The 19,575-nt window shown below is 37.8% G+C and overlaps 1 protein-coding gene across 1 annotated transcript; it reads right to left on the bottom strand.

Annotated features, from left to right (window-relative positions):
- Window positions 1–2,193: 2,193 nt before the first annotated feature.
- On the bottom strand, window positions 2,194–16,540 carry LOC139709868 (solute carrier organic anion transporter family member 3A1-like). The gene is made up of 10 exons (XM_071621826.1): window positions 15,940–16,540; window positions 15,243–15,457; window positions 13,929–14,073; window positions 12,190–12,354; window positions 10,823–11,027; window positions 9,728–9,872; window positions 7,024–7,229; window positions 5,073–5,137; window positions 3,687–3,895; window positions 2,194–2,253 (listed from the first exon to the last, which is right to left on the bottom strand). Exons 1-10 carry the CDS (start codon window positions 16,538–16,540, stop codon window positions 2,194–2,196), a joined length of 2,016 nt encoding a protein of 671 aa, XP_071477927.1.
- Between the last annotated feature and the right edge of the window lie 3,035 nt (window positions 16,541–19,575).

Below are 19,575 nucleotides of genomic sequence, written 5' to 3'. Positions count from 1 at the left end.
TTATGTACATATATATATATATATATATATATATATATATATATATAATGTACACATACAGACACACATATAAATAAATACTTCTGTGTAAGATTATATGTTTGTATGACTTTGTCAGCAGCAAAATATCACAAAAAAGGTAAACAAAAAGTAAGAAAGGGCAAGAACGATTCATTAGACAATCCTTAATTCAAATAGAATGAGTAAAAGTCAGCAGTCAGGAAGAGTGATGCGTTTTATAATCTTCACAACTTTATTGCGATATAGCCAATGTGACAGTAGAGAGGCAGTTTAATATGTACAAATTTAAAGAGAGAGGCAGTTAGGAGGTTCCAATAGTAGTTATAAGCTTGTTTTCTTTTCCCTTTTCTGCACGCAAATCATACAACCAACTACAAGTATAAGTATCGCCTGGTAGATTACTCAAATGCAGTAGAAATAGAGAGATGCTGGGCCCCATTTCATAAAAAGTTGATATGATAGAAGCTCTTGCTCGAATGGCAAGTGTCATGGTAACGACGAGAGTACCAGCTTCCTGATTGGCTGTTGCTATTGAAAGTTGCCATTCCAGTAAGAGTTACTATCCTAACATCTTTTATAAACTGTAGCCCTAGTCATATAAATCTAGGGTAGCCTCTTCAGTTTCCACGCAGCTCTCTCCGGTACCTTGCACAGCAATACCGAGTACATATTCATACTCCTGAGCTAGGATGGACAAAGTTAGTATAAAAAAAAAGGTTGTCAAATGATGTACGGTGTACGAGTTGTGGGTTTCGGGTAAGATTCAGTGGTGAAGTGGGGCACATGCTTTCTGTGTTTGTTTGTTTGTTTGTGTGTTTGTTTGTTTGTTTGTTTGTTTGTTTGTTTGTTTGCTTGGTTGGTTGGTTTGTTGGTTTGTTGGATGGTTGGTTGGTTGGTTGCAAAGCATGTATGTTGTTGTTTTTTTTATTCCATAGCATTATCTACGATTTCATGATGGCAGGAGTTCACCGACCATATTAGCGGAAAATGGTAAAATTATCAATGATAAAGCACGACTATCATTCCATGTCTACTGAAACGATGTGAATGCTTCCCCTGTCTTTTTTAGCGAGTTTTATATCTGCGACGCGAACGCTAAGACGACGCAGCTTCATGCACGGCTTGGACAATGGGAACAGCTATCTCGCGCATGTGCAGGATGTCTTTCTTTTTTTCTGAAACAGCGTCGTCTTAGCAGGCGCGTCGCAGATCTAAGCTCTCTATTCACATGATGTGATAACCATGGTTGCTTTTGTTGCAAACGGGATTTTTTTACCTTCTTCTTCTTCTTCTTCTTCTTTTTCTTCCATGAAGATCCATAACGGAGCCTAATTTCATCTTCCGTCAAGAATGCTCTTTAGAGGTATAAGGGAATTCTAATGCCATGGCGGAAGTGATGTAGAGTCACACACTTTATTAACGTTTAAAAATATATTTCAAAACACGCACGAGACAGTTACTGCAATACGTGTAGCTTACCGGATATTTCATTCTTAAAGTTTTTGCAGACGCAGCTGGACTGCGTTTTGTTGCGTTAAAACTTAGTTAGGACGTTATAATACTTTAATCTTGAGATACAAAAGCAATACACACAATAGCTGCAATACATTGGAAATCGAAATATACCAAGAAACTTATTGAAATTGTATGCTAGACCATGGATTTAAAAAAAAAAGGCCAAAGAGAGTCTCACAGGTGGGTATTTCTAGCAGATCTTAAAAATCATCATTGAGTCAACCCGACTGATATTAGGTTTTCAACGTTTTCTGACAATGTTGCTATTTTTCTTAAACACAGAATCAACACCTTTTCACAGCATTTGACAAAGACTACGTCCTAAGTTTAGACACAGGCAGTGCGTGGGCCTTCCTGAAGGTATATTCAATGATAATGCGGTATACCTCATTGTACAAAAACGTTTCAAGTATAAAAAACACACATGTTAAGTTCGAAAAGTAGTGCGTTCTTCTGTACAAATCGAAAGCCCGAAAGGAATGATGATGGGTTTTCTTGTGCATAGTACCCTCTTTTTCCTTCAACCTTAACGCGCTTTGCGAATGAAAAATATTTTTGACGAGATTTCCCAGCGTCTGACATGAACCAATTTGAAATCGGCGTGAATCCGTCGGTGGCACTGGGAGATCTGGGTCATAAAAAAGATACAGGATGTCATCAGACCTGGGCGGGTGTCTGCTTTTCTGAACTACAGCACAGCTGGGTGTGACGGTACCTCTGTGATGAAAAAGAGACCGTAAGAGAAGAAAGGCGTTGCATCATGAAACTAAGAGTTAAGTAGGGAGGAAGGGGTGTCTGTAACTTGGGTTGAATTTACTCCGGAGCAACTCAACTGGCGTGTTGGATGACACCTTGTTAGAATGATTAAAGTTTACATAACGGTCGACCTTACTTCACTTAATATTTTCTTCCCCCCCCCCTCTCTCTCTCTCTCCCTCTCTTGCAGTGGATGGAATCGACCATACTGAGAGGGTTTCTTTTGATGCAGGTGTTGCAGTATTAAAATTTTGAACACAAGAAAGTATAGGGAAACCTAGCGTGCTGGGAAACATGGGGGCAGGGGATGGAGCATATTTATTGATGAAATCGGTATAAACACGAATTAATTTCAGAAGACATCTTATAAATGGAATGTGATAATCAAGATGTTCGAGGAAAGAAACAAAAGGTCAGATCTGTCAAGTGCATAAAGTTAACCAAAATTGCTGTAAAAGCCAGTTTCTCTGTTTTAGTGATTTTGTTGATTTTCATATGTCACGTTCTATCAAGATCAGAATATGCATCAAACAAAATGTGTATCGGGCCAGTGACACTGTCCCCTACTGAATAGTCACACAGTTTTTCAAATACAGTGTAGTTCAAGTCACTAAGCCCTCGTGATGAAAATAGTCTAATCTGCCAAGGACATAGTCCAGGATTGGCATCCTGCTACCTATGGTTGCCATTATTATTACCTTATCATAGCGAGGTAGTTTGCATAACACGTGGGTCAAAAGTACATTAGAGTGTGTGCCTGTGTGTGTTAGGATTCATTTCACATGACCACTAAAGGATACACTTGAATTCGTATAATGAGCACGCTACCAAGGGGACGACGGCTTTAGGTCCCCTTAATTGGAAAAACGTTCCTTTGCATAGGGGCACAACCAGTGATGTCAGGGGACTCGAACCAGGTTCTCACTATTGAAAGTCCATGCTCTAGTCCACAGAGCCTTACACTCTAAAAAATGAAATGGTAAATCAACATTCTAGATGTTGTCACTCCTCTAACCTTTTTTTTTGTAAATGTTGAATTGAACTCTCAAAATGTTGGGTTTACCATTTCGGAAATATAGTTCCACATTTTCAGTGTTGAATTTAACATTTTGAGTGTCTAATTTAACATTGCAGAAAAAGGTTGGAGGAATGACAAAAATGTTGATTTGTCGTTTCGTTTGTTACAGTGTAGGGCCTCATTGGCTTAAACGCCAGTCAACAGAACAGAACAGAGAGGAACAAAGGGGACGATATTAATGAGTCTTGACTATTATGAGAGGAAACCTACATCAATATTTGGGATTGTGGATGTCCACAGGTAAGTGCCGAAATCTGACGATGAAGAGTCAAATTGACTTCAGATACATTGGAAGTTTATGATATAATTTTCTTACCCCCTGTTTGTCTCGTCGGACTGAGAAGTAGGAGAGGGTGTAGCCGAGGGCGGAGACGAACTTCAGGATGAGGACGAGACCGAAAATGGTGTTCCTGAGTCTGTCCATGTCGTAGATGAGGCAGTTCCCCGTCCTACCACACTGCTCTTGGAAGTAGAGGCACGTCTTCTGGATGGCCGCACCAAAATAGATTGGGGCGGGAACGAATCCTTAAAGAAGGAATTATAGGAGTATATACAGTAATAACATTATTATTATTATTATTATTATTATTATTATTATTATTATTATTATTATCATCATCATTTAGGTGATGAAGACAGGATACCTATCATTAACATTACAAACATGACAAACATGAAAGAAAAAAATATTATTAGTGTAGTCATGGAACAGTAACAGAAATAGAAATGAAGCTATTACAGTGAAAGTATATAATCACTAGTTCTGGTAATACTGTAGTAATCATATAGGTTATGACGTAGAACTTTTCAGAGTACTACGTCATAACTAATTCTAGGAATTTTACAGGTACTCTCTTCGTTGCTTGGACTACTCTGAGAGTTTGTTATCATTTCTCTTTCACTGTCAGGTACTTGCACTGATTTTTGCACCTAAGTAGGTCAAGAGAAAAATTGTGGATGAAAACCTTAAGCACCAGGAGAAATCGAATTCAGGGCCAATCGACTTAAATTCCTTATGCTTCGAAAGAAACCCAAGACTCGCACAACGAATCATGCCGTGAGAAAGTTGTTCGAGTTCTCATTTTATATTCATGATCATCAGAAAATCATTTTGGGCAAATTCGGGGAAAGAAATAAGTTCCAATTTCATATGATAGCCAAACATAACTCTTTCTAGATTATTATGAAACTGGGAACTTGTAGATAACTTTCATTTCTTTTCATAACTTTGATCTTTTTCGTATTTACACTTATTTCAGAGTTCTACGTCATAACTTTATCACGGAGTGCTTGTATGCAATGTCTCGACTACAGAACACTGCAGAAAGAGATCTTTTTGTGTCAATCACAGAGAATCAAGTGGATAAACTATTGATAAACCTAAACATATCGTAATGAAAGAGTGTTTTTTTTTTACAGCTGGTCTTTGATTCAATTATCTCTACTTTAGTGACCACTAAAGTGAAAATGTGTAATTCCTAAAGGCCTATAATACTCTTCGCCCGATTGCATTGAAATGTCCAGGTGATCAATTGAACTAGATATTGATAACCTTGTATGATCCTAAGTGAGATTGATTTTGCATGATGGTGTTTGCGTCGCTCGGCTGTATTTATTGGCAACACTATTTTTTTCCTGATTCTTTTCGCCACCATTCTTTGTTGATTGCTTGATATGAATGTGGTGTTCTGCTTCTCCTTACCAAGCACTCGGATGAGCAGGCTGCCGAGACCAAGGCTTATGGCTCGATCCCTGTCCTCAACGCACCTGTCACAAAAAAAAAAGAAAGAAAAAGAAAACAGTAGGAGGCAATACAATATGCATCATAGATATATATGTGCTGGACAGAAAAAAAAAATAATGATATGGATTCATACACATATCAACTTGCCAATTAAAAAGTTCATGCTTGTTATGAAAATGATAAGGGAAGTAGGTATCGCAGAATAGTTGTGACTGAAAAATGGGGACGCATGAAATGGACTGGAAAATACTAATGTCCCAGTGGAAATTTCTTATCGTGGCAAGCGTCTTATATTTGACCATAGAAAAAAAAAACCCGCACATTTCACTAGGATCTACTTTTGCGTAGGTAATTGACATGAATGAATGAAATACGAGTGCAGTAACATTCAATGCCAAAGTGTCACGTGTTTTGAAAAGTGTGACATAAAGTCTCGGTTTCCTAGCAATTAGTACAGGATGCACAACACTACAAGATGTGCCATAAATCACTACTGAAATGGAACACAATGGATTATTATAGCCACCAGATTTCAGCTATTAAAAAAGAAGACTATAATTATGTACAGATGATTGAGATAAGAGATAGACATAAGATCGATGCAGTTTGCCAGATACTTTTTCCAGCAAATCAATGGTATGTTTAACGAGATAATAATAACAATAATAGTAATACTGATAACAATAATGATAAGTGTTAATAACAATCAGCATTTATATAGTGTCTTTTCAAAATAGATTCAAAGCGCTCATATAATTACAACAAAATGAATGAAATCAAAACAAATCAAAACGAAACAGAAACAAAAAGACACTAAGCTTGATGTAATCTCTAACCAGCTACACCATTAGAATCAAATCAAAGCGATTTTTATTTATAATCATGTACAATTCTGTCGATATGATTCATCGTTTTTAATCATACTGTGCACTTTTTCTGTGCTTCCCCTCCAATGATTGAGCACAGTGAAAAGTTTGGTTAGATTCATAAAGTGACAGATGAGAAGATATCTGTCTCTAATCCACGTATTTCTGGCAGACCGTGTATCGACACATTTGATAATTATGATAATTAGATAATTAAATAATTTTTACATCCCTTGGAATTAAAAAAAGAAATCATTGCCAATCTGTATTCCACCATCCTCTCTGCTTATTTAACTATACAGCAAAGCTTTTCTGTCGCGGTGGATGAAAAAAAGAATCCTTAAATGATAGAAGCATCCAAGCCTCTTACTCTGTAAAATCAGGCAGGTGAGACGACACCTCCCCGGTAAAATTCATGAAACACCGAAATGGATACACTGACTAACCTATTCATTTTGTTACAGTACTCTCCGCATAATAGGGTAGGCTCGGGCAGAGCGTTTCTTACCCGATTAAGCGGAGTACCCGATTAACAGAAGAACACGTCTCATTCACAATTGACACACACAGTGTGTATGTACATGCATTGTACACTGCACCAAACACCTACACTGTATGCTTAACACTCGTGCTTGCACGGCACATTATACATACCTTGCACTTACTCAGTCACGAGCAATAATTTACACTCTTTTTATGGACAAAATTAATCACTCCCCAAATGGTCCATCTTTGCAAATTAAGCAGAGAAGGCGATTAGCCGTGGAAAATTTGACATTCATGATTTCTTAAAGTGTTATATCTGCTATAAAATGTGGGTAGAAAGTAGATAACAAGGAAATTATTTACCCAATTATGCGGAGAGGCAACCCGATTATCAGGTAATTTTAATGTGCATTGGAACTGATTTTGACATTACTACCTAATTACTAGTAAACGGAGTACCCGTTTAAGCGATACCCGATTACGCGGAGAGTACTGTATTACTTAATGGTAGTAAAAATACACATAAATTACATTGCCTCCGTGGAACTGAAACTCACCTCAGTTTGAGCATAAAGCTCGGATTCTTGATCAGAGAATTGATGAGTGCAGTGACCCCGAAAATAACGAGAAAGCCGACGAGCCTCGTGAAGCAGTCTCGCGGACAGGCATGTGGGACGCCCTCAAAGTCATCATGTGGGAACGGGAGCGGCTTGTCACCAGCAGTCGTGTTGGATCCCACACACGTGCACCCAGTATAAACTTTCTGCGTGAATTGCAATGTATTAACAGTCATGAAATGGTCAAACTTTCTGACCGCTTCCTTACTACGTATTGTGACTTCGTACTACACCCCAAATAACCTCAAGTATTCACCCTTGATATTAATCACGTCACGTACTTTTTAAGACATTTCCAATACTGTCTTAAGCCGTTTCACTGACACCAAAAATAACACAGTATCTTTACTAATATCAAAATTAGATGTTTCTTATATTTGAGTTGAGTTGGTTGGTTGAACGATTTGTTTTTTGGTTGTTGTTTTTTTTTTTTTATAAATGCCTCACATCCAACTGGACCTCACGGAAGACCAGCCAGTGCAGCTATATGGTATATTTAATAGGCAACTTCCAAGATATAGAAAATGAAACAAAAGAATAAAAAAGAAACAAATACTATTCGTATCAACAAATGCAACAAGGGACTTAAGAGAAGGGCTGAGTAAGTTGACAACTACGTGTAGCATTTGCTTTTCCAGTACTGTGTTGTCGATTGCCACATATTTTACCAGGGTATCATACCACCGGAAGGAAATACTCGTTCATACAACGTGCTCTATAGACTGTTTGTCTGGTGCAAGTTTTCATGATGGGAATAGCTGTTTTTTCTGTTAGTATCAACAAAGCCAAGGGTGAAACACTCGAAGAATTGAATGACAAAACGTTTTATGCGCCATTTTCAGACATTTTAAAGTAAGTCCATCATCATCATCACTTAGAGCAAAATAGAATACAAATGAAACCTCATATGTTGCATTGCAAGGAACGTTCTTGAAGTAATGATGCAATAAAAATAATATCCCGTATTTTCATTGTTTTTAGTGGGTTTATTGGCAAATATCTCAAATTGACAAGAGTGGAGTTAAGTCGTTTTGCAATCAAACTCTTCAGTCTGTTGTAACTAACTTATTCAACTGACCTTGGTTAGAAATTGTATTGGCATTCCTTGACATTGTGTCCGGGCCACTTCCGTTTGTTAACAATAACATTACTGCCTTTCACACTCTTGACTGCTGAAGGTGAGTTCGATCTTATTTCTCATTCCCAAGCGATTTTATTTTTGTTCGGACATGACCTCACCTGTGCCTTACGTTGTGTTCTCGATAGCTCTCGTAATATTCCATATGCTACTTTAGTAGCTGATACTGAAAACTATTCCCAAAAAGACATCTGCCAACCACCACCACCAGCAACACCAGCAGCAACAACAAATCATACAATGTAATCGTTATCCTTTAATTAAATAAACGCACACACATTATGCATGGATAAATACAGACATGCACGCACAAGTTACATCACAGGCTTACAAAACCTGCTTTTTTTGTGGGGATAAAAACCGTAAAAAGAGTTTCCAAGTATGGCTTCCAAGTCCCGGACGAATAAACGAATTAACGTCATTAAGACGATGCAATCACAGCAGACCAGTTCTTAATTCCACTTTGCGCATGAGCAGAAAAAGTCATTTGTACCAATAAGCATTTTCTTGGTTCGTAAATTCACTGAGATAAGCATCTGTGATGCGATGGTTATTCATGTATCCTTATCTGAATGGTGCTTGCCAGCACATCCACCCGACAGCAAGAATGGTATTTCGCAATACAAAAGGAAATAGGCTGTTATTGCATTCAGTACAAAACAATGAAATGGATGCCTGCTAAATTGTCAAGTGATGGGGTATTCTGATCACTTGATCTAAACACACAAGTTCATTATTTGTTTGAATACGAATGCCATAAATTGTTACGTCGGGCAAGCTTATACATTATGCCGCTTTGAAAACGAGTGAAGTGCCTAACCAACTGAGAAATATGAAAGTTCATTTTTACCAATGTATACATGAGCTAATTACGAAGTGGTCTATTGTCTACTGAATTTAGATCAGTGAATATTTCTAAATGAATCATTAGCGGCAATTTTTAAATAGAAAAATGAAGAATGTCACTCCTTTCAAAACCACCACTTCAAAATTGTAAATTAGTTGTATTGAATACAGAGTTTCAGAATTCATAGTGATTGGGATGAGGAATAAGAATGTTTTCAAAATTCATAACGAATTAAAATGAACAAGGAGGATGGCAAAGCAGCCTCACCATAAGAATGCCTGAGTTGGGGCTGAAGGAAGCAGAGCAAAAGAAGAACTCATACATAGATTCTACACAGGTGAACTTGTTAAGCAGACGGTATTGTAATGGAATTTCTGAAATCTGAGCCTCCTATATCATCAACATTGTTCATTGTAATTTGTTTAAGGTATTGGTTTCTCTGCTCAAAGACCACAATATTTCTCTGAAAATGTCATTTGTATTGTATACTTTTGTCGGAAATGGAATAAAATGAAATAAATGAATGAATAAAACCACAAATCTATGCCTGGGGTTGTCGATTTATGTACTACATGATGTTGAATTATGAAAATTGTCTGGAATGCCCCTTTAAACTAAAGCGACTCACTCATGACTCTCACCTGTGGATACGTATCCACCTCTTCGGTGTTGAAATCGTGGAGTTCGGTGCAGCCGGCGTGGCAGGGCGTGAGGTAAGTGATGCCGTCGGACCCACAGACGGGCGCGTACGTGCCGGACGGACACTCCATACACTCTTCTAGACAAGATGGAAACGCTTTCAGCCTGCAGAAACCAAAATAATTATAAGAAAAATTAATGATTCACAACAATATTCCGTGTTCCAGAGATTTTCGGTTATATGAAATCAAGCCCTGAATGTTCCCTCAACGTCCCTTGTGCTATGAAGTCTCTTTTAAAAGTTGTTCACGAAATAATCAGGTAGACGCAAAAAACAGGCGGAAGTGATTTTTTTTCTTTATTTATCAAGGGTTTTCAGGGCTATCATTCTTTCAGGATGTGTCACTGGGGGAAATAGGTTCAGGGACCACTCTTTCGATCAATTTGGGAAGGACCACGATCACCATGTGGATGAGAATATGAAGACAGAAAACTATAGAACACAGAACATAATAAACATATTACATAAACGTATAGAATACATAATGGTTCAGCTGCATCCCTCTTGATTTGTACTTGTTATAGCAGGTAGGCAGTTGGAATGATTTTTTTCTTTAGATTTTCGAATGGCGGGGGGGGGTAGGATAAAGAAAGAGATTGGAAAAAACCTTTAAAAAAGAGACTGCGTGTGTGTGTGTCTGTTTTGTGTACGCTATCATGTCATTTCTCTTATACATGGTATGATTTGAAAAAAAAAAACCCCACCAAATATATTGTACTGTATATTATGTTGGAAAAAATGATTTAGCAGCACGTACAAGAGGGAAGAATACAGCTGCTTATTTTTTGTTCATATTAATTTCATTGTTAACATGGCCCTGGTGCTGAATGAAATTCAAATAAAGAATATCAGAAAAAAAATATATGAGTGTTTGAAAACAGAGAAAGTGAGAGAGGGGGAGATGTTAATTATATACTTCTGCAGAGAAAGAGAGAGAGAGAGAGAGGGGGGGGGGAGCTAGGAAGAAAAATACAATGAAATATCTGGGCTAGTAGAGAAGACAAGAGACCTACAGGACTGTACGTATTATTTTCCAGAATCTAATATTCCTCACTCATTTTCTCCAGGATACGGCACGGTGATCCCGGCTATGGGGCGATTCGAACAGCCGACGGCAAAGTTCAGCGGAGTGAGCAGCACGACAAAGAGACAGATGAGGCCCGCCATCTTGGCCAGACCTTTCAGGCTCAGCTTCAGTTTCTTCACGATCAGGCCGCCGAAGAAATTGCCAAAGAAACCGGCAGGTGTCATGATGCACCCTGTGAAATAACATCACAGAGTGTTACTCACTATCATCTGGTCATGTTTATCTCCAATAATAATGCCATCATCACTTATTTTTCATCCGAATATCTTAAAGGGACTGTACAGTACTGGTTGAGGTAGGTATTCATGTTTTGAACATTCCTACGTGAGATAATGAAAAGCCTATTATAAAATATGAAAGAGCATGTAATTTTAAGAAGGATTCAACGTTTATTTGATGAAAATTGGTTTTCAAATGGCTGAGATATCCCAAAAAGTGCTAATAATAACAGGCGACATGCCACAACTTTATTAGGATCTCTTTCTTTCACCTTGTTTTTGGATATCTCAGCCATTTCAAAACCGATTTTCATCGAATAAACTTTTGATACCCCTTAGAACTGCATGCTCTTTGACATCTCATAGAGTGGTTTCTGAATATTTCGCAAAACGTTAAAAGCTAAATCTTCACCTCGACCAGAACTGTACACACCCTTTAAAGTATTATCTTCTTTTTATAAGTTGAATAAAACATTGTTCCCTGCCCTTAATATTCAATATAAGAAAATAAGAAAATCAGGTTGACGTCGAAAAACATATTGTCAAATAGAAGAGTACACCTTTTTTCGTCTTGCTAGACATCTTGAATTTAAGATTTATATTCACTTGTCCAATTTTTAATCTCTGACTATCTTCAAAGTGGAATTCCAGGTGATTTTCCTGATTTCACATCATGTAGTACATAAATCAACAGCTCCATGTATAGATTTGTTGAATTCATCGTGGTCCCTGAGCAGAGAAACAAATACTCTGAAAAATCTCAAACAAAGTACACTGAACAGTGTTGATGACATGAGCCTCACATATTTCAGAAATGTAACGGTGTAATTCCATTACAATACCGCTTGCTAAACAAGTTCACCTGTGTAGAACGTCTGCATGCCATCTTCTTTTGTTCTGCTTCCTTGAGCCCCAACTCATCATTCTTATTGTGAGGCTGCCATGTCATCATCCTTGTTCATTGCAATTTGTTATAAATTTTGAAAACATTCTTATTCCTCATCCCAGTCACTATAAATCCTGAAACTCTGCACTCAGTGTATTTGTAACTAATAATTAGTCGTTCAATTGTAAAAGTCTGAAAATCATACGGAGGTCTCCTTTAAGTCGACTAACCGAGGATAACGGACGTGTTTGACGGTGTGACGTCATATTGCGTCTGAATGTAGCGACCGACGAATGAGAAGAAGCCAGCCAGAAGAGCCAGTTGGGCGCAGACTGCGATGAGACAAGTGACGTATGTAACGTTTGAGAGAAGACGACCCATGGCGAAGAAGTATCCTTGATGTGAGAGAATTTCATTTCAATTGATTTCATTTCATTTCATTTCGTTTCAATCCATTTCATTTCCTTTCATTTCGCTTCATTTCATTTCATTTCATTTCATTTCATTTCGCTTCTTTTCATTTCATTTCATTTCATTTCATTTCATTTTATTTCATTTCATTCTATTTCATTTCATTTCATTTCTTCTTACCTACTTCATTTCCAATGCGATGGCAAATACACATTTGAATAGAAATGTGTGAAAAAGAAATCATTATGAGATGTGGTTTATGAGTTGCACAATGTCTGTTCTTCTTCAGCTGCCTTGGAAATGAAAAGTGAAGCTTTTTTTTTTCTTTGTGTGAATCACTTAAAAAGAAGAGAAATATCAAGATTGAGAAGTTTGTACAATCCTTATCCGATCCCCTGTAGGCATCGGGTTTAATATTGATTTATAATGCAAAGATATAACGATGTTTGAACAAACTCAGGTACATGGTTCTACGTTGAACGATAGTATCTGAATGTATGAATATCAACCTCTAGAATTTAGCAGTAAAAATGAACGCTGAATATCTCAGAAGAGTGAAAATATGTTTGCGACTTGGTCTTACCAATACCCAGTGTTTCCGACATTTATATCGTGTTAAAATATGCCATGCAGTTAATAGTTTGCATGCATAAAGATATTTGTTCATTTATCTAATGAAAGTGAAAGCATGATTCTCATAACGATCTATGCTGAAGGTTTTTTTTTTTAAATTTATTTGAACATTTTCACACAAACCAGACAGTCTAAAGTTCCAAAATTTATGAAATTATGCCATTGCAATCCCTTGCCTTCAACATGGGGATTAAAAACATGATACATGCACCTGTAGTACCGCCAACATTTTATTAACTGCAGCCATGCTGATCGTCGCGCTAATGTCGCCGTAACTATCTAAATTGCACTGGCAGTGTATTACGATCGTGACGTAAAGACAATAATATAATCTGAACCGTAGTGAAAGAATGAAAAAATAAAACAGAGGTCAAAAAAGTTTGTAGGAAGGAAGAAAAAGATGACGGGGAATTGAGATACTAGTCACATCTTAGAGTGCCTTTTTTATTTAAAAAGTAGCAATATGAGACATAAATCTTTATTATCCTTACTTATGTTTAATTCAAACCTACTGAAATGTTTACTTTACCCTAATTCTAAAGCACAATCATGACAAAAGCAATAAAGACAGATCAATATATGTAATGTTTAGCCATCAGTTATCCATCCTGGTACACCCTCCGCTCCTCACAAGGTATCACACTGAACCATTCATTCCACTTCTAGGATGCTTTCCCCACTCGGTGATAAAACATTTTCATCTGCTGCTCCCAAATTGTGAAATCAACATACCCCAAATTCATCTTCAAAAAACATCTAAAGACTCACTTGTTTCATTAATGATCCAAATGTAAAGCTCATTTCAACATTTATGTATATTGAAAATGCGCTGTATAAATGTATTGTTATTATTACATGTATTATCATCATCATTATGGGAAGGAAGTGCATGCCTGCTTAATAGCTAACTAGTTACGGTGCTCACCTTTTATGATTTCCTTTAAGGACGTTCCTTCTTTTGGCATGAGTGAATTCATGTTGTAAATATTCCTCGAGTCAGAATCCACTTTTTCCAGAGGAACGTTCAATTCGCCGGCTTCGTCAGCTTTTTCCTTCCTATGTGGCCATTTCTTGAGAGAAAATATAATGTAATAGAGTTTCAAAGCATACAATTGAAGAGTTTGCTCCAAGTTGAAATATTTGCGATAAAACTTGCTATAAAAAGCAAAGAAAATAAAGAAAAAATGGGATATTCTGTATCATCGAAACTTCAAAAATATTCCTTGTTATGCCTCGTTATACAAAAAGGAGGTATGATTGAAAAAAAAATATTTTGCTTTTTAATACCTTTTGATGGACTTACTTTCGAATATCTAAATCAGGTACTTAACTCGTTTTGCCATCAAAACTCTTCGATTGTCGAGGTGAGTATTTCTAGGCTTAATTAGCTCTTGGGAACCATACATTATAAAGGTATTGGAAGTCCGTTGTGCTGCAATATAGGACAACTCATGTTAATTTGTTGTAAAAGAAAAAAAAACACTAGGATCTTTGAGATCAATTTGAGTGTGTCTTCTAGATGCAACTGAGATTTACTTTACATTTTTAGCTATGAAGTATTAAATTTTAACCCAGGGAGTTTAGTTTCACGTCCCTGATTAAACGTACCACGAAAAGGTGAAAACGGCAAGGGTATGTTAGTAGACAGGTCACATACATGTTGCATATATACGTGATGTAAAGTTCTGTCGTAAATGCTTCACTAATTCGGATTTTGAGTCTGGCTGTATACATGGTTTTATGTATAGTACATGGTACCATACAATAGAATATCATGAAGCCTAACGCTCATTGTGATAAAAAAAACAACAACAATAGCATAACGGCAATACACTTTCAATACTTACAAAATACACCGATAAAAAAGCAGAACATTAATCACATAATAGTGAGAAAACAGTCACACTAAAATGACCAGCATTATATTAACTGTCAACCAAAAATATGTGAGATTATACTTTGATTAAACATTTTAAATCAACTTCGAATAAAAAACAGCGAGTAATCACCGGTGGACCATTAGATAATGAAATACAATAATAAAAGATATCTTAAATTTTTGTTAAATTATTTTTCTTAGAAATATATTTTGAACAAATCTTTGCTATTGTTACATTTTTGATTCGCATATTATATTCTTGAAACAGTCGCAGAAATAACTTGAAATTGAAATGAAGTTATGTGTAAATGTTACAACTAAATCTCTTAAAATCATTCATACAAATTATTCTTCATTTACCTTTGGAAAGAAGAAGTATGGAATACTGGTCAGAATAAGAATCGCGCCGTACAACATGTATCCCAGCCACCACGCCCCAATCCATCGTGGGTCGCTGTCATCATAGCCGAGTTCATTGACGTCGATCTTGTAGAAGTCGGTGTGGTAGGAGAGAACAAATGCGCTGATACCGAATGCAAAAACAGGGCAAAGACTGCCCATCATAAAGAGCGATGCTGAAAAACAAGCGGGACCAGCGAAACGTTTTTGTAATGAGTCAAATATGCCCAAATTCCACACACATACTAATGAACAAGAAATTATTGTTGCACACAGAGAGTTAAACTATTCTTAAAAAGGAAATTGATGGCAATAGCAGATTATCTGTCGTGATTGCTAAAGCAATGACCGTTTTCAGTGTCAGTATACCATTTATGTCATCATGAAAGCGTTCAATGTTCCCTCTTTGCTGATTAGTCGTAATGAGCATGGTAACACCATTAGAAGCTGGCGAGTTTTGTGGCAGAGACTTGACACGTCATCAAGTAAACCCCCTTTTTGTGTCAAAAAATAATGTGTTGGCATTTGACACTAGGATTGTTACATACAGCAACACGAACATCAGGCGTAGATTTTCTGCGTCTTTGCCAAAAGAACCAAATAAGTACAACTATAGCAATAACGAAATTCGAACTCAAACTTGAACTTTGATTCCTACCAACATGAATTGAAGCTGATGTTTTCTTCACTCCATCGTCGATGTAGCTGATGCCAAGAGGGAAGTAGCCGGCTCCTCCGATGCCGCACAGTGCCTGGCCGATGAAGAGCCAGAAGGCTCGGTGGTATTGGGCTCCCGAAGCCGCCTCCTCCTTGGCCGAACACTGATCAGGGCTCGATCCATCGTCCAACTCGTCGACGGGCACGCAAACCGCCGCCGACTGCGAGGAGCTCGGCGAGCCGCTGGTGTCGTTGGCGAGACTGTCGCCTGAAGACCCTCGTCCGCTGTCGCCGATGAACTGCGGGAAGGTGCTGATGATGCATCCGAGAGCGAATATGAGGCTGAGGATGCCGATGACGCGGGGGCGGTGACTCTTGGCGCCAAAATAGGCCAGCGGGGTGACGATGATGAGCCCTGTGATGTCGTTGATGGTGAGAATAAGTCCGACCTCGGAACTCTTGAGCTTGAAGTCGCGCTGGAGCGTGGTCAGGATTCCAGTGGCGAAGCTACCCTGCGCGCCGAAATAGGTGAACATGGAGGCAGCTAGCAGAGCGGTGAAAAACACCGGGCGATGAAAGATACGTTCGTAGAGACCGGCCATCTTGGCAATCTATAGAAACGTAAAAAGAAAGAAAGAAAGAAAGAAAGAAAACGGTGAAAGTGGATTTACCATAGAGCTCAAAACAAGGCGGATACGAAAAATTAATGCATGATCTTTAGCCTCTTCACTCATTGCTCTCATGTTGCAAGCAACTTTGGAGGGATGGTATAGTTTTGGATAAGAATTCTGATGGGGATTCACGTTTTAACTTTTTGCGAAAGAATTAGAAAACACTTATATCAAAGGGCATTCAATTCAGAGAGGAATTCCAGGTTTGCTTGATGAAAATTGGATTTCAAATGGCTGCGATACCCTCAGACCAAGGTGTTGTGATAAAACGTGGGACCCAGTTTGATTAGGACCACTTTTTTTTCCTTTTTTACTAATACAAACTTACATAGCCTCAGAATATTGAACTTTGGAATAACGAGCTGTCACCAGTAGTGGTATGGCAGCCTCGACAGGGAGTGTGATAAAGCACCAGAGAGGTTAACTCGGGTGACTAACACCATGCTATCATCACTGTACACACATCCCTTAGCCCTCTGAATCGATGGTCATATCACCTCTGATGATAATAAAATATTAATGACAACAGTAATAGTCAAAGTGCTTCTACTACAACGGCTTCTTTACACCATCATCAGTGTGGTCTGATATTGACAACTTTGCCCTTGTGATCATTATCAGTGACGCTAATAGCAAGAAGTTGTAGCGTTGTCTTATTATATACACTGCCTTTCTTTCTTCGTTATTACCCCTTTTTTTAACACTCAATCCCCATGTCTCTTTATCCTGAGACTGTGCTAAGAAATCACTCCTAAGCTTATCCAGGTTGTCTCGGTTCGAAGCGTCTGAGAGCACATATCTACAAATACATTAACCCTGTTACATGTATCTCGCGTACGGTAGCTTAGCTGGCGAAGTTCCAGAACTACATTTCTGTGATACTAAAAACTTTCACAAGTTGGGGATGATATAACAACAGGACGCTACGACTCCTTCTAGCAGACAGCAGAAACGTTTTGATAACTTGGCTCGAGAAAGTCCACAGGAGTGGATGAGAGCAAAATTGCTAAAGGTTGGCGGTGGGAGCGTACAAAATCGAAAGATATTCCAGCTTGGGTATGGCTAAGCAGTCATCTATTCTTACAATGAAGGTAGTGAAGGAAATTGTTTCTTAGGTAGGTTGTAAATGGGCTTAAGTTGTTGTAAGGGTGGACTTGTCCTCTAACCTCTTGTGGTTTGAAGTCCCATCTTATTATCGTGATTTTCTACTATACTTATTGTGAGTATTTCATAATTATACATGAATTAAAAAAACAAACACCATTTGAGTACTCTGTCGCTAACATCAATGTTTGGTCTACAGTATTTTCAAAAGCTTGAAAATTGATTTGATTCATAACTGTTTCATAATGGTGGCAATACATTGTAAAAATTTCTCTCTCTTTTTTGGAACAAATTTCCTTCTTATTTTGTGCAGATTTATAACATGAATCCGGTTCCATTTTATTTTTCTGTAATGTAAGATACGTCGTAAATTTCGTTGTTGCCAATTTGATAAAAACAAGACCATTATTTTTGTAGCAGTAATCCCACAGGACCCGATGGTTGTATAACCGTATGGAAGAGGGGACCGGTGTCCCTCCTCGGAAGACTACCACCGCATTCTTTTACAGAGGGGCCGCCACATATTACACGCATTGTCTCTTCAGTGGGCCCCTCCACGTTGGGTGCTTTACATAATCTATGTTTTCCTTTGTGATCTATTAACTAAGATTCGTTATTGCAATAATGTATCATAATGTTTCGCAAAGTGTATTGTGTGGATTGTTGTATCATAGGGCCTACACTTTGTCGCTTCCACAATGTATGCTGTTTCATCATTCTTTTGACACATTAAAAGACAGAAGTGTATATTATTATATTTTATCGAAAATGAAAATAAGCTTGAATTGAACTGAATCAAATTGAATCTGATCCAGTAGGCAGAGACTCCAACTCATTACCACTTTATTCTGTAGGTAAGCGCTCTTGATGAATAGTTTATTCACCCCTTGTAAGTGAATCTGCCTTTCATCTATGACAGATTGTCTCCATTCAGGAGGTTGTTTTTTATGTTCTATCGCTCTTCTGTTTCTCATCTGTTGTTATGTTTGTTTTAAGTGTATTCTCAAAACATGTTATATACCGGGCACGTATGTGGATCAAATTGCATTTTGTCACGTTCCTGGGTTGATGAATAATTTTGTAAAATAGTAGGTCACCTTTCTAGTAGTTGAAAAGGAAAGAAAGAAAAAACAACAACAACAGCAGCGAGAACACCGTAAGATGTCATTGCACTGTTGGGTGACAATTAATCAAACAATGGTTTCCTAACCACAATGAGACGAACTTGTTATGGGTATTTAAGCAGAGAGGAAAATCATTTGTACTGCCCTTGGTACACGAGTCAAAAAGGGAAATTAATCGCAATGTCATTGTTGCATTCATGTAACACTGAATCGTGAGTTGTTAATACATTCATATACAGTGTCGTTCCTCTTGGACTTTTCAGACAGTGTCGGAGTAGGCCTACGTGGTCCTTTCCTCCTTGTTAATCTTCAGCAGCCTAAATTCCTATTATGGTCGTTATGCTTTCTTTAAGGCATATTGTATACCCTCTCATAGAAAAATGTTCTGATAACGTTTTCAGGTCTGTTGTGTTGCCTAGTTAAATGGACCACTAAATGTGCACGTGTTAGCGAGAAGAAACATAAATGGTACTGGCTACCGTCCAATGCTTCGCACAGTTGTTATCTTATCGTGAGTACACAAATATATGCAAAGTCGGACTGGTACGTGCCAGTTAAAAAGGCTAAGAACAATAACCGATATCGTAGAAATTCAAACACTGCTTCAATTGGAGGGGCTTTAAACAAAAAGCAAATCAAAATAGATCAAGATCAAAGACATGACGGATCTTCCTGTTGAACTAAAAGATAATGTTCAAACTGACGAGAAAACAACATAGCATTTAAACGTTTTAAAAA

This window comes from Diadema antillarum, unplaced genomic scaffold (genome assembly GCF_040938485.1).
Source record: "Diadema antillarum isolate AM-2024a unplaced genomic scaffold, OU_Dant_1.0 seq00001476_RagTag, whole genome shotgun sequence".
Lineage (NCBI taxonomy): Eukaryota > Metazoa > Echinodermata > Echinoidea > Diadematoida > Diadematidae > Diadema > Diadema antillarum.
The sequence above is the reverse complement of the archived record's forward strand: the minus strand, read 5'-3'. Positions and strand labels throughout refer to the sequence as shown.

Coding starts and splice junctions, on each gene's coding strand:
- LOC139709868 (XM_071621826.1), bottom strand. CDS start 16,540: ATGGCCGGTCTCTACGAACGTATCTTTCATCGCCCGGTGTTTTTCACC. Junction 14,074..15,242: donor CATACTTCTTCTTTCCAAAG/GTAAATGAAGAA, acceptor TTTTCTCTCAAG/AAATGGCCACATAGGAAGGA. Junction 12,355..13,928: donor CTTAAAGGAAATCATAAAAG/GTGAGCACCGTA, acceptor TCTCACATCAAG/GATACTTCTTCGCCATGGGT.